The following is a 15,484-nucleotide window of genomic DNA, read 5'->3' as shown; positions in this document are numbered from 1 at the left end:
GTTTTTTGAAGAGTGACATAAAGTGCAGAATATTCCTTCTTACGTAGACCTAGTTTTTGGTTTATATGTTTTTTTTTTTTTTGTACGAACTGTAGTTCTTTTTTGTTTTGTTATCAACATTGACAAACATCGCTGATATCTGGCTCAGCATGAGGGAAACTGGGGCTGTGTGACGTCACAGCAAAGTTTGAACAGAACCAAGATGGCGGAAGACAGCGGACCGAGGAATCGGCATTTCTCAGCGACGAAGCGTAAATACCACAACTTTGCTGAAGGTGACAACCTCGTTTCATATCGTGTGTGATCGGACAGCCGTTCTTCACAAACTCATTTAGTTTTACGAGTGCCTGTCTGTTAGTTTGCGTTCGTATGTGTTGTAACGACCGGTTAAAAGTTAAACGCGGTACTTGAGCTTGTGTTATATCTGTTCACGGTCAAACTCGAGCCAGTGGGAATCGGTTCACGGCAGAAAGCGGATCTCCTGGAGCAGTGAGAGCTGAAACAGAGTTTGAGTTTGAGACATTTAGCTGTTGTTGACTTGCGTCTCTGGCGTTAAAAGCCTCGTGCGAGTTCCGATACGTTACCTGTCACTGACGCCATAACGGTTTATGTGTGATATAAGTTACACACTCAGTGCGTTTATTGTTAAACGGCAGTGTTCTCGGTGAGTGTTTAACATTTTTATGCTTGCTATTATTAGATGGCTTGATTTACGACCTTGCAAACTTTGGAGCCAGGCTTTCTAAATGTCTCATTTTTTTTCATGGTCGTTCAGTGTGCGTTATGCAGTAAAATCCAATTCCAATGCTGTTTGTGAGTTGAAATGTTTTGGTAACTTAACATTACATTAAATAGCATAATTTCAGTATTTCACTGAATTCGCCAGCTGCTCTGTGATTGACGACTCCGCGCGCGGTCGGGTTTTCAAAGATCTCGCGCGCTGCTGCAAACTAATGACACTTTATCTACATTCACATCAAATGAGTTGTGCTTCGTGTATGCTCTCTTGAGCTTTTGGGTGGTGGATGTCCTGGACGCCTGTGTGTTTAGTCTCAGAACTCACCAGAGTAATTTGCCATGTAAATTTACTTTTACTTAGGGCTAGGCTGTTCCGTCCAGTAAATCAACATGTGGTGATGTCTAAGTTCACAGGGAGTTTATATAAAGGTATCTTTTATCTCTGCAATTATATTAGTCAGTTTATGAACTGATAAGATTTAAGCAAGTGGTTATTGTGTTAGATGTTCGTGTCTAATATATATAAATGCGCATACTATCTGCTAAATGAATAAATGTATGTGTGTGTGAGTGTGTATATTTATATACATCATATATATATATTTACACATATTTACACATTTCTAATCATACAATTTATATTGTACATAAATCTATTATAAACATTTTTCTATTCCTATTCGTTTTTAAAAATGGCAACATTTTGACATTGGAATTCTTAAAAAGGGTCATATTATGCTCTTTTACAAACTCTTGATTTTGTTTTGGGCGTGTACTAGAACATGCTCTCCTGTTTTGTGGTTTGAAAACACATTATTTTTCACATCATTTACATTATTGCAATACTTTTCACCCGATCACTAGCAATTATTTTCGGGTTTGATGAAGGCCTTCCTTCCGAAAGACGAAATGTGCTGTAATTGGTTAGCTGTCCTAGTGTGTTGGGATTGGTTAGCTGTCCCAGCGTTTTGTGATTGGTTAGCTGTCCCAGCGTGTTGTGATTGGTTAGCTGTCCCAGTGTGTTGCCATTAGGGCTGCACGTTCTCAAGTTTTTCATTAACCGTTAACCGAGGCCCTTAGCGGTTAATACTCGGTTAACCATAGTGTGCCATAGTAACCATAACCATAGTAATTTCCGGACATTGGCCGAGAAAAAAAAGGAATGTCCGACAAAATTTAATCTCTCCGGTCAAATTGTCCTATTAAAACTGTCTAATAATGCCGCCCATTAACACAATCTGAATTTGAGAATAAGCCTAAAATGTATAAGGCAAAAAGGTAACAAGCAGACTCCGCGGCCGCCTCGCTAAGGCTATGACTATGTTTGACACGTACAATATTTGAAAAGCGATAATTATTTATTTATTTATTTAAATTACATTTATATCTGAATTTATGTCAACCTATAGACTTTCAAATATCAAAATGTCATGAATTAATATGTATTTTTGTACAAAATGACATATAAACATTTTTCCTATTATACTTTGCCTGGAAACGCTTCCAACAAGGCGTCGGTTCTATTTCTAGCATGCACGCGTCGAGCCGCGCCTGAGCCGCGCGTCTCACGCAGGCAGTCGGCAAGCTATAACCTGTTAACATGAGAGCCGAATTAAAAACAGACACGCCACGCAGCTGAGATGCTTTCACGCATCCAGTGTGTCCTGACCGGCCTAATGATGCGCGGGTGTTGGCTGTTGAGATTACAACAACGAGGTTGTACTTGAAGTATATCTAAGCACTGTATTGCAATACTTGCATTTTGCCCCGTCACTCGTATTAGCCCGCTTCATATTAGAAAAATGACTTCTTCTTGTGGACATTACAAATGTCTGGGAGCGCTCTGGCGGTCTCTGGTGGTGCAAAAATGTATTACAACTAAATTCAATGCACGCCATTGACGTCACTTAACCGAGCAAAATGTTTCACTCGGTTACTTAATTTTTAACGGTTAATCGGTTAACCGGTTAACCATGGACACCCCTAGTTGCCATTGGTTAGCTGTCCCAGCGTGCTGTGATTAGCGAACAGATTAGAAAGTGTTTCAGTACTAGGGCTGTCACTTTTAGTTTGAAAATCAATTGCACAATCGATCGGACACAAAACAAAAAAAGTTTTGAAAACGAAAATAGGGAATCGATTAAAAACCAAATATGTGCAGTATTAATTTTAAAATAATTAAACTATAAAAAATATAGTGTAACTAAACTCACAAACAAGCAGAAAAAGAAAATAAAGAATTCCGAAAGTGCAGTATGCCTTGCGAAAGCTAGACAGAAACTACCAGCAATTTTACGTGCCTATAAGACCTCTTATGCTGCGTTGCGTTCACACCAAACGTGAATAGAGCGTCTGGCGCGAATGATTCAATGAACAGACGCGTTTTACGCACATCTGGAGGTCTCACGGCGTGGTAGACGCGAATTTGCGTCATTCGCGCATCTAGTTACAGGAAATTCTGAGTTATGAAAAGGCTGTTGCAAGCTGACAGCGACCGGCTTTTGTGATGGAAAATTGGCAGTAATACCCCCACCTTGCGCAGCTGTACTTGAGTGTCCCTGGGACATCAGTGCGGTCGGAGCGTGTCTTCTCGACAGCTGGACATATAGTGAATAGAAAAAAAACTGCTCTGGACCCCGAAAATGTTGATCGACTTGTTTTCCTGTCCAGTAAATTTGTAATGGCACTAGCCTTTTTGTGCATTTTATTATGCCTGCCTATTGCCGCCTAGCCTCAGTGTCGGTTACGTTTCATAAAAAAAAGTCAATTTAAAGTTGCAATTATTTTTTTATTTTTTTTAACAGTTGTTTGAAATGGATTGAATCATTATTTAAAATAATCTTGGAGATTTTTGAATTGCCTTAATCATAAATGCAGCCGGGTTGAAGCCTGCAGTGATGTTTTTCTTTTGTTATAGCAGCACTCCGATTCAATGAACAATTATGTCTTAAAAATCGAAAATGAATCTAAAATGATTTTTGATGCCCTATTCAGTACTGCCCCGCCCTTTGCCAAAGCAGCAATTTCCATCTGCTCTGGTATAGTTGTCGTCAGTATTGCCCAATCAATTGAGAGTTATTTCAGTAGATGACATTATTGTACTGTCAACAATTTATCATAAAAACGTTCTAATGGGCCACTTTGTGATATCACAAAATGGGAAAACAATGCTGTTGTCCAAAACAAGCCATTCATTTTAGTTCTTGAAAAGGGATAAAAAAAAAAAAAGAAATATCTCCCTCTAAAGTAGACTTTTATGCAAACTCACACAAAAAAAGAAAAAGCATAATAAGGCCCATTTAAGAATAAACAAAAAACAATATGACAGAATTATGTATGTTAGTAGCACCTTCAAGGAAAGGTTCACCCTGAAAATGTAAATCAGGTCATTAATCGCTCACCCTCATTTAGGGATGGGTATCATTAACATTTTACCGATACTGGTACTTGTCGATATTGTTACAATATCGATATTGATACAGTTGCTGGTTTTCCTACTATTAAATCAATGGGGACCAGCAGCTGTTTGGTTACCCACATTCATAAAAATATTTAACTGGCAAGGCTTTAAAGCGTGAGTAAATAATGTACTTTTGTGATTGCGAATAAGTGCAGTGTCTCGTGAGTGTAACTCTACCACTGAATCAACATTTGTTGTGAATGTGTCTCGTGAGTTGCATTTGGACCTGGAGTCTAATTATTATTATTTTTTTGGCAAGGCCAGTGAAAATGTTGGCAGGGCAAGGAAAAATGTAAACCACTGGCTCGACCGGGGTACACCGTAGCAGTACATCTCCCGGGCCAGTAGAGAAAATCCTCAGCATTGATCCCTGCTCATGTTAGCCAGTGCATTCACTAACAAATGCAGCCATGTTGTCCTATATCACTTTATGTCCTGACATAAGAAGTTAGTTTTAAAATTATAGTTTACTATAAACTATAATTTAATATTATAGTATTTTTAGTTGGCTCCTCTTTCTATACTTTACTCTTTGAGTTTAACAACATCACACAAACTCCTGTGAGTTGTATATCATCATGTAGTCATGCAACTTTTTAATGTATTATATCAATTATGGAGTGTAATCTAAGACAAAATCTGGATTGCTTATCAGATTCCAGAAATTAAGCACTTGTGAATTGATTACATATTGAAATGCTCATAATCAGATGACTGTTACTTTTTATGGATTACATATTCAGACAGTAGCAATATATTATGTTCATAATGTATTGATTTTCCTAATTCCCCCGTTTTTTCTTAAAAATGTTCTGTCTAAATGTACCTACCACTTATATACATGAGACTAATAATTATGCAACACTGCTGATGCATAGCTGTGAAATAATGTCTTCATCATATCCTGTGATCTTCATTAAATAGTCCTATTGGATGTCTGGACAAAAATATTTAAAACCTGGAAGACTTCAGTCATGTTTTCATGTTTACTAATGTTTGTTAATGTAATGCAGGGATTCCTAAATGTGTGTGTGTGTGTGTGTGTGAGAACAGAACCACTTTGGCCCATTTATAATTTATATTTAAACTCAGTATTATTCGGTCTGGCCAATACGAGTGTGGCACAAATCTGTATTGGCCTGTGCTTGAAGCAATTTTGATTGGACTATACCCTCTCCAGTGTGTCCTTGGTGTGTGTTTGCTCACACTGACACTTCTGCTCGGCTGGCCATGAGCCTGAGACCAGAGTGAAGGGGGAAAGAGTGTTTGTTTTGTAACATTGGTCTTAACCAGAGAACAAAAATGACCAAATTTAGCCCTGTGGCTGAAAGGATCTAGGATTATCGCAGCTCATGAATAAAGTGCATGGGGTTAAAACAGAGTCCCACACTCCTGGAACAGAAAGTGACCGCAGTAATGAGCTGCAGTTTTAGTTTTGGTTCAGTTTTTTTCAGTTAGTAATTATGATTCTTCAATTTAAACTAAATAGAAAATTAGAGAGTGAAATCTGAAAGTTTCAGAAAAAAACATTTTTTTTTATTGTGGCTTTATTGCAGTTATCAAAATGTTTGTAATAGTTGCGGCCAGTTAAATACCTTACAAATGACCCTGTTTTTCCCCTTCAGATATGACCGGTGTGGAAGATGTTCCTCTGTGCCGCCCCGTTGAGGCGTTGCGCTCACTGGAGGAGTTCAGCTCTGATACTAATGGAGTGGCACCGTGTGCTGTAGCAGAAGAGCTTGAGCCGGAGGACGACCCAGTCCCTGAGGGGGCTCGACCCATCCAAATTGTGGTTGCGAATGAGGATGATCATAAGTTTGAGTTGGATGCCGCTGCATTGGAAAAAATCCTGATGCAGGAACATGTGAAGGATCTTAATGTGGTTGTGGTGTCTGTCGCCGGGGCCTTTCGCAAGGGGAAGTCCTTCCTGCTGGACTTCATGCTGCGTTACATGCATAAAAAGGTAAGAACAAATACCCTTCCACTGATCTAATTAGTAGTTAATAATTGGACATAATTTACTTTTTTAAAATAAAATGTGTATATTTATAAAAGAGAAATACAACATCCCCATTTTATTCAAATGTTTAATCTACTTTACAGTGTCATGAAACCCCTCACGTTTCAGCACTGGTTTTTCATACCTTAGGTCTGAAAAAGACTCCAGAAATGGGCACGTAAATCTGGAAAATTAGGAATGTAGAGGTTGGGAAGAGGGGAGAAAACAACCAATAAAACACAGACCTACTACAACACACTCATTATACAGAGGAAGGAATATTAAGATCTCAGAAAAAAACAGAAAGAATAAAGGCAGTCACTTTTTAGTTACGCTTCTTTAAGTTTTCGGTCTACATATCATTCATTGTTTGCTGTGTGTCATAGTAATCCGTTGTGTCATGATCAGACACAGCGCTGTATCACCGCCCTTATTCGCGCACATTTAATTTGTAAAAGACTTGATTAGAGATCAACCGATAAGTGTTTTTAGACTGCTGATGCCGATATCTTGGAAAGCAAAAATGTATTTAAAATTTTGAATTATAATATATTTTAAAAGGAAGTAAACACTGTAACCAACAGGGCACTCAGTATTCTGGCAAGTTTGCGTACATTGAGAATTATATTTTTGAAAATTACATGAATATGACCGTGGGCAAATGCATAAATGTTTAAAGTTTAAAGCATTCAATTCTCTTCGACCGACCGTCACAGAGAACACACGGTCATGCTGGATAAAAATGCAAACTACACAGCTGGAGTCGACTAAGTTTGCGAGGTTTGTGAAATGAAATGTCGATTAGCCATTCAAAGATTTGTTTAAATTATATAAATGTGTATTTGCTTAATGCTGACGGCAAATGAGAAAGTATTATAATGTTTGCCTTTCTACTACTAATAATATAAAAGCAATCATTATAATACTTTGTATACATTAATTCCTTTGTTTAACAGTTCTGTCTGATTATTAGAAAGACTTCTATCCATATTAGACAGAAGTATTAACGACGACCGTGAACAAGAGAGAGAATGTGAGCTGTGTGTGCTTAAGCGCTGCCTTTCTCACTGCCGTCAAAATCAAAGTCCTACCTCGAACACATCGGCCCAGCAGAAAAACGTATTGGCTGATGCCGATATTTGAAAAATGCCAAACATCAGCCGATATATCGGTTGACCACTTTGACATATGTACGTGTATACGGTGAAAATGAAATCCACGCAATGAGTGTTGTTAAACTCAACTCATTCTCGCAGAAACTGCTCTCTCATGCAACTCGTATGCATATAAATATGTGAGGCACTAGAGCTTTCACATATCTGTTAAAAATAAGTCTATCAGAATTCCTGATGACTCCTATCATTGACATGTCTTTACTTGAGGGCCGCATCCTGCATGTATAAAACCAGCTAGGTCACATGGATATGAGCTTGCATGCTTTATTAAGTACATTTCAGAACCTTCACAAGAACAATGTCTTTTGTCTCTGTGTCTTTATAGTCTTCTGAGTCATGGATGGGAGGAGACGATGAGCCACTGACTGGTTTCTCTTGGAGGGGAGGCTGTGAGAGAGAGACTACAGGAATCCAGGCCTGGAATGAGGTGTTTGTTGTGGAAAAGGAAGATGGAACGAAGGTGGATGGGCGTTTACTTGAAACATTGTGAATTATCTCACTGTGAAGATATGTTGACCGTGTGATAAGACTCATCTGTGTGTGTGTCTGAAGGTGGCTGTTCTGCTGGTGGACACTCAGGGAGCCTTTGACAGTCAGTCCACCATCAAAGACTGTGCAACGGTTTTTGCTTTGAGCACCATGACCAGCTCTGTGCAGGTTTGTTAAAGCACATTAGTGATGCTCTGGACTTTAAATAATAATTTTAGCATGTTAAGCAACCTAACAATCTTGTTTGTTTTAGGTTTATAATCTTTCTCAGAATATCCAGGAAGATGATTTGCAACATCTCCAGGTAGCAGCTTTCTTTGTTGGTGTGCACTTTTAGTTAGTGTTAATAGTGTATGGGATCATAACCTCATTTGTCTCTCTTTTTTTTATAGCTGTTCACAGAATATGGTCGACTTGCAATGGAGGAGATATATGAGAAACCATTTCAGGTATAAAAGCTGATAATTTTCATACTGAGTACACAACATGGCTGCAAATCAACCCGTGCTTGGGACAAAAATTTACACCCATACCCCAGATATTAAAGGGATAGTTACCCATAAAGGTTTATCTGCTTACCCCCATGGCTTCCTAGATGTAGTTGTTTAGTTGTTTATTTGGATCCCCATTAGCCACTACCAAGGTAAAAGTACTGTACCATTAAATATTTCTTTGGTAGGTGACTGTTTCTTCAGTAGAACACAACCAAGATTTTTTACTCAAACCGTTGCAGTTTATCAGTCTTATAATGTAGGCAAGTGTTTTGTAACAGCAGAATGGAATGCAAATAGCATAAATTCACCTGAACTGAGATTTCTTTGCAAAAAAATATGCAATTATACAACCATTCGTTTAAAAGCAGAAGTCCAGTCAAGCTGCTGGCAGATACAATAACGTTTCTCGCCACTGTGGACTAAACCATTAAAATAAAAATAATAATAAAATCCCGTGTCAAGGGATTTTTTTCTTTTCTTCTTTTTTTTTTTGCCATGCATTGGTAATAGAGCTCATTGAAGCGGTGCCTCAGGTGTTGAGATATATTTGTTATACATTATACAGGTTCACACATACTCTGTCTGAAATGTGTAGTGTTACGCCCGTCTAGGGGTAAAGGCATAACATAAAAAGATATACAGTATGTGTATATGGTGCAGAATAAGCAGCGAGAGCGCATTATTGTAATGCAGACGCACATTAAAATAATGTTTGAATATATCTGCTCCCACGCAGATTTCCTTTGCTCTGTCACAACACAATGTGCACATGCTCGGATACACGCTGCTCTCTCACCGGAGTGCGTGCACTTTAAATGTGTCTCCTCTCTCTCTAACTGCGTCTTGTGCACTGACACGACTCTCTCTATGCTCATGTGCTACAGCAAAAGGAGTGCAACATTCTCAAAAAAATATATATGCAGAGGGGACGAAATCTCCAAGATTATTTTAAATAATGATTTAATCCATTTCAAACAACTGTTCAAAAAATGAAAGCTAGGCAGCACTAGGCAGGCATAATGAAATGCTCAAAAAGGCTAGGGCCTTTACAAATTTATTGGACAGGAAAACAAGTCGATCAACATTTTCGGGGTCCAGATGAGAGCGTTTTTTATTGACTATATTGATATGTCCAGCTGTTGAGAAGACGTGCTCCAACCGCACTGATGTCCCAGGTACAGCACTCAGGTACAGCTGCGAAAGGTGGGGGTATTACTGCCAATTTTCCATCAAAAAAGCCAGTTGCTGTAAGCTTGCAATGGTCTTTCATAACTCAGCATCTCCTGTAGCTAGATGCGCGAATGAGGCGAGTTCGCGTCTACCTCACCGCGAGACCTCCAGATGCGTCTTTGCATTGACTTAACATTTAAATAATTCGCGCCAGATGCTCTATTCTCGTTTGGTGTGAACGCAGCATAAGAGGTCGCTTTCGACGTCAATGGGTCTTATAGGCGCGTAAAATTGCTGGTATTTTCTGTGTAGCTCTCGCAACGCATACTGCACTTTTGGAATTCTTTATTTTCTTTTTCTGCTTGTTTGTGAGTTTTGTTACATCTATATTTTTAATTGTTATATTCTTTTAAAATTAATAGTGTACATATTTGGTTAAAATCGATGGCCTATTTTCATTTTCAAAACTTTTTTGGTTGGTCCGATCGATTGTGCAATCGATTTTCAAACTAAAATTGACAGCCCTATCACAGACAGTGTGTGAACCTGGAGTTACGTAGGCATATGCCCAGTCTGTTCTGTTCTCTCGCTCCATTTAGGCGCGCTGCATTGTGATTGGATCAGATAGCATACTGCGGGAGGTCGGGCCACAGAAAATCGTGCTATAAAGCAGTTTCGAAAGAGGCATGCTCAAATCGTGATTTTTAATCGCACAGCTCCAGTGTAAAGTTTGATGTGATTAAGCAATACATTTTTCTTAAAAGACTTATTAAATACTGTTGATACTGAGGGATCGAACGCTTCTCTGAAAACACGAATGAGCTGTTATCTGAATAAATTTTCACACTATTTTCAGTAAAAGAGCTCATTTAGGCATTTTGTTTAAAGGGTTTATTCATGTCTTTTGTTTTTCTAATTTGAGGGGAATACCTTAACTTTTCTTCTTTACTGTCTTCTAGAAACTAATGTTTCTGATAAGAGACTGGTGTTATCCCTATGAGCATGGATATGGGCTCAAAGGAGGGAACCGCTTCTTGGAACGGAGACTACAGGTGAGATGAAGCACAGAACAGATAAAGACTGATTCAGCATGTTGAACGGAGGATGAGTTTTGTATTATTTGTTCTGTATAGGTGAAACAGAATCAACATGAAGAGCTGCAGAACGTTAGGAAACATATTCACAGCTGTTTCTCCAGCATAGGCTGCTTTCTGCTGCCACATCCAGGTCTGAAGGTGGCCACCAACCCTCACTTTGATGGCAGACTGCGAGGTCGGTACAGTTTTTCCTCTCAGACACAGACATGCGCATGCACGTTTAAACTGTAGGCCCCTCATGTCATTATTTTACTTTTGCAGACATTGATGATGAGTTCAAGAAAGAGCTGCAGAAGCTAGTGCCTTTACTTCTGGCACCAGAGAACCTGGTAGAGAAAGAGATCGGTGGAGCTAAAGTCACGTGCAGAGACCTGCTGGAGTATTTCAAGGTCAGATTTTATAGCTGCAATGAGAGCTGTAAACACAAATCAGGTCAGGTGTTAATTGTGAGGATTGAAGCTGAAGAGGCTCTATACAAGTGTTCCTGTAGATTTAGTGCAGCAAATGATTCAGGTCTTTATTGCTACTAGAGCAATAAACTTATTTTTTCATCAAGTCAATTATTAATCACACTAAACAATAATTATGTCTATAAATATTGCCTGGCAATGGTCTGTTTGCAGTTGTCAAACAACATCAACATAGAATTGAGTTGTGAGATCACTGGTGTACTTTTTAAAGTGTCATCATTGAACATGTTTCATTCAATCAGATTGTATTTCCAGAACATCTTAAGGGCTGGTTGATTGCGATTTCACTTTTTTAACTTTAGTTACTGTGTAATGTTGCTGTTTGAGCATGAACAATATCTGCAAAGTTAAAAAGCTGAACGTTCAGTGCAAACGGAGATATTGTCTTTTTTTTTTTTTATTCTGGCAGTTTAATGCCTACAAAAACAGCTCGTAGAGACTACAAACGAGTTACTTCCCGGGTTTGTTACATCACAAACCCAGATAAACACTGCCCCCGGGAAAAGGCAGCAAAGGGGCCGAGGCCATGTTGTGCTGCTTTAGAGAAGAAGAGAAAACTAGAGGTTCAAGTAAAATATCAGTAATATCCTCTGCTTCTCAATGGGGCTCAAAATAAGCGATATTAATAATGCTGTTGTTTACAAAACAAAAAGAGCACATGCTGCTGAAGTGAGGGGTGGGATGTTTAGACGCTCACTAGAGGTGGTTTAGCCAATCACAACTCACTGGGCTAGCTAGCCAATCAGAGCCCATCGCCTGTTTCTGAGGGGGAGGGTCTTAATAAAAGCAGGAAATGATCAACGCGTTTATAAGAAGGACAAAGCGGTGTAGAACAAAGGTAAATTTTATGAAAAAATTTTTTAACACATGTTAGACTGCAGTCAACCACCCCTTTACTGCTTTATGAACATCCAAATGTTCTTTCCCCCCTGTTTTCAGGCATATATTAACATCTATCAAGGGGAGGAGCTTCCACATCCTAAATCCATGTTACAGGTGTGTTGCCCTCAATCTTTAATGTCAAAAACAGTAATATTATGAAACATTTAAAATGACTATGATATATTTTCTATTTGAATGTATTCTAAAATGTATTTTATTCCTATGGCAAACCTAAATTCAGCATCATTACTCCAGATTTCTGTCACATGTCAGAAATCATTTTAATATTTGTTGCTCGAGAAACATTTTTTGTTATCACTGGTGAAAACAATTGTACAGCTTTTGTGGAATCTGAACATTTTTCATGATTCTTTTGAATAGACAGAAAAAAATAGCAGCATTATATATATTTTTTAAAAACATGTCTGTCAAAGTGTAAATTACAAAAAAAAATGCTATTGCACGGTAGTCTATATCAAAGTGTTAAGTGCCAACTGTGCCTCTTTTACTCAGGCAACTGCTGAAGCGAACAACTTGACGGCTGTCGCTGGAGCGAAAGACACTTATAACAGAACCATGGAGCAGGTAGAGTTACTCTGAGCTGCTAATTTTGCATCTGCTTGACAGAAACATGCATGTAGACAAATTGCAAGTGGTGTGAGCAAAATGCATCCTGCATTTCAAGGTTCTTTATTTTCTAAATAGATCTTGGATGGAGAGGGACCTCATTTCTCTTTAAATATAGCAGGAGCGTGACGTGAGATGAGCTAGCCTATATAACTGAAAATAACTTGAGGCCATTGCTCTAAAATAGTAGGTTTGGCCTAGATAACTCAAAATACAGAGATGCCTGTAATGGTTTAATCATTTCTAGAATACATGCATCTGGCGATTAGGAAATGATTTTGAGCTTATGTTTTTGTTGCGTGTATGTCGCAGGTATGTGGAGGTGACAAGCCATACATCGCCCCTGTTGACCTTCAGCGCTATCACGAAGAGTTTAAGAAAACCTCCGTGCAACAGTTTAACGCGGTGAAGAAAATGGGCGGCGTGGAGTTCAGTCAGCGCTACCAGCAACATTTAGAGACGGAGCTGGATGAAGTGTACACGAATTTCGTGAAACACAATGAAAGCAAGAACATTTTCTATGCAGCAAGAACTCCAGCCACCTTGTTTGCCGTCATGTTTGTTACCTATATGGTCTCCACCGTAGCAGGGTTCATTGGGCTGTCAGTAATCTCGGCTCTGACCAGTCTGGTGATGGGGGTGTCGCTGCTGTCGTTGTGTGCCTGGGCTTATGTCAGATACTCAGGAGAGTATCGTGAAGTGGGTGTGGCCATAGACCTCATAGCAGAGGCCCTGTGGGAACAGGTGAGTTACGCTTCCTTGGATGGCTGGGCCAATTCTACAATATTGTTGTTTCAGTTGCTTTCCTGTGGACTTTTGTGTTCATCCTGTCCTATAAACCTTTCACTTCTAGTCCTGTCATAACCCACTTTTTCTAAAGCTGAGGAAGTCATTTGACTCCCTGTTGATAGCAGTTGTAAAGAGGGCAGCATTGTCCTGGGCCCTGACACAATGGGGGCCCATTAAACTCCTCTGTAGTATATCTTACTCATGGAGTCCAGACAAGAAAAGGCCCACCCAAAAAAACAAAAAACAGGCCCAGGACCTTTGCATTTTAGAACAAACCTTGATTCTAACGCCAGGTTTTCTTCCTGTTTCCTAATGGGAGTGTCAAGATTTAGCTTAATTTATATATTCTCAACTACGGTGCTTTGAGACCGCATTAGTCTTGCTATTAGACTTTAATAGTATGTTGAGATTTGTTTTTTGATTAACTTTTTGTATTACTATTGCTCTTACTTGGGGTTAAAGGGTTAGTTCGCCCACAACAGAAAACTGTTATTAACTAATTTACCCTCATGTCATTTCAAACCCATAAGATCTTTGAATAAGAAATGAGAAATAGTGATGGGTGCTTTCGAAGCACTGCTTTAATGATTCATTAAAAATCGTCATATAATAGTTGCAAATGACTGGAAAAGACATGAACATTCAAAACTTTGTGTGTTTGAAGTGAAGTTACTTCAATCAAGCTTTGATGAAGGTTAAAGGAGGTGTAAAAATATCCAGTCCATTCATGGGAAAGCCATATCTATGGATTTGTCTCCTGTGACCTGTAAACATTCACTCAGAACACACTAGCAACCACTTTGGCTACTGGCTAAAACCTGTTCAAGCCCCATTAAAGTTTTTGTTGTTTTTCCCAGGTGCTGAAGCCACTCACTGAGCAATACATGGAAGAAAATGTCCGACAGACTGTTGTGAACTCTATAAGAGCCACACTAACAGATCAGGTGACACAAGCTACAAAGTTGAAGACCAACTGACAGTTTGCTGTGCCTTATCTCCCCTCTGTTTGAACAATCACTGCTTTTATGTTTTTGTAGTTTCTGTGATATTTGGTCATGTAGACTCTAACCAAAGTTTACAGCATACTTTACCCTGACCAGTATACACACCGACAGGCTGACTGACACTGTAACAGCAACGGACTTAAGTACAGATGCTTAGAAATTCAGGTTTAAACATCAGGTATTACATGCAGCGTTGGATTTCTCTAGCTTTTAGGGATTATTGAGGGAGGCACTACAAATGTTTTACAATCTGAAAGTGAATTTCAACAGTAGATGTTTAAACGCTTATGTGCTTAACGGTTGATTTACTGCTCTCAGTGGATGATCCGTAGCATTTTCCATTTTTGCCTTCTAGCACAGTTAGTGTGAAAACGTAATCGCATTTTGCTGGATTTCTTGTGAGGTATTTTTTAGAGCCTTTAAGGAATGCTGAAGTTTTAAATCCATCCAAGACACCCCTCTATTGGGCCTCTTTTTGTACAGTGTTGTTTTTAGACCGTATCATAGCCTCATGCATGTCAATCATTGTACAAATATCAGCTGTAGAGCACAAGAATTTAATTTCCAATGTTTTGAGATGAGAATGAATGTGATTCTGTATTTGCCTTTTGTTGTGCTTCAGAGCACCTTCCATTGTGCACAGTCTTCTGACACAAGGCAGTGCTCACGGAAGACTTGATTTGTCAGTCTTTTAAGGTTATGCCATGTAATTTATTTTTTAAACAATTAAAATATGAAAAAAATTGTCTTTCTGGTTCCTTAAGAATTATTTAGGAAGCAATTGATTGTGTGGTTTATTAAAACTGCAAAAAAATAAACACTTCAGTAAGCTTTTATATGTTAATGTATAGATGTATAATTCTTTTTATTATCAAATTTGAATTTTAAATGAATGTAATCATGAATTTGGAATACACTGTAGTATATTTAACTATTAACATTTTTTTTTTCTATTTGAAAATAACTTTGGCACAAAATGCATTCAGTGATTGCATCTTTCACATTATGAAAGTTATTTTTTTCTCAGAAACAACCACCACCAAAACCGCCAATTTGCTATGCTACATTTCTACAGAAATACTGAAATCTA

General features: G+C 38.6%; 1 protein-coding gene across 2 annotated transcripts; it reads left to right on the top strand.

Moving 5' to 3' along the window:
* Positions 1–154: 154 nt before the first annotated feature.
* Positions 155–15,142, top strand: atl2 (atlastin GTPase 2). 2 transcript variants are annotated; one of them, XM_026224448.1, is made up of 13 exons: positions 155–275; positions 5,824–6,161; positions 7,698–7,832; positions 7,925–8,029; positions 8,115–8,165; positions 8,254–8,310; positions 10,485–10,577; positions 10,659–10,797; positions 10,884–11,011; positions 12,032–12,088; positions 12,488–12,559; positions 12,914–13,345; positions 14,248–15,142. In XM_026224448.1, exons 1-13 carry the CDS (start codon positions 203–205, stop codon positions 14,365–14,367), a joined length of 1,800 nt encoding a protein of 599 aa, XP_026080233.1. In that variant the 5' UTR covers positions 155–202; the 3' UTR covers positions 14,368–15,142. The 2 variants fall into 2 exon arrangements, with proteins under 2 accessions (XP_026080233.1, XP_026080235.1); XM_026224450.1 differs by lacking the exon at positions 155–275 and adding an exon at positions 324–664 and having other exon boundaries at positions 14,248–14,483.
* The last annotated feature ends 342 nt before the right edge of the window (positions 15,143–15,484 follow it).

This window comes from Carassius auratus, chromosome 38, assembly GCF_003368295.1.
Source record: "Carassius auratus strain Wakin chromosome 38, ASM336829v1, whole genome shotgun sequence".
NCBI lineage: Eukaryota > Metazoa > Chordata > Actinopteri > Cypriniformes > Cyprinidae > Carassius > Carassius auratus.
Note: the sequence above shows the minus strand (reverse complement) of the source record. Positions and strands in the feature narration are given on the sequence as shown.

Excerpts from the sequence above, each read along its gene's own strand:
- atl2 (XM_026224448.1), top strand. The coding sequence starts at position 203 with ATGGCGGAAGACAGCGGACCGAGGAATCGGCATTTCTCAGCGACGAAG. Across the intron at positions 6,162-7,697 it reads TGCGTTACATGCATAAAAAG|TCTTCTGAGTCATGGATGGG; the intron begins GTAAGAACAAAT and ends GTGTCTTTATAG. Across the intron at positions 12,560-12,913 it reads ATAACAGAACCATGGAGCAG|GTATGTGGAGGTGACAAGCC; the intron begins GTAGAGTTACTC and ends TGTATGTCGCAG.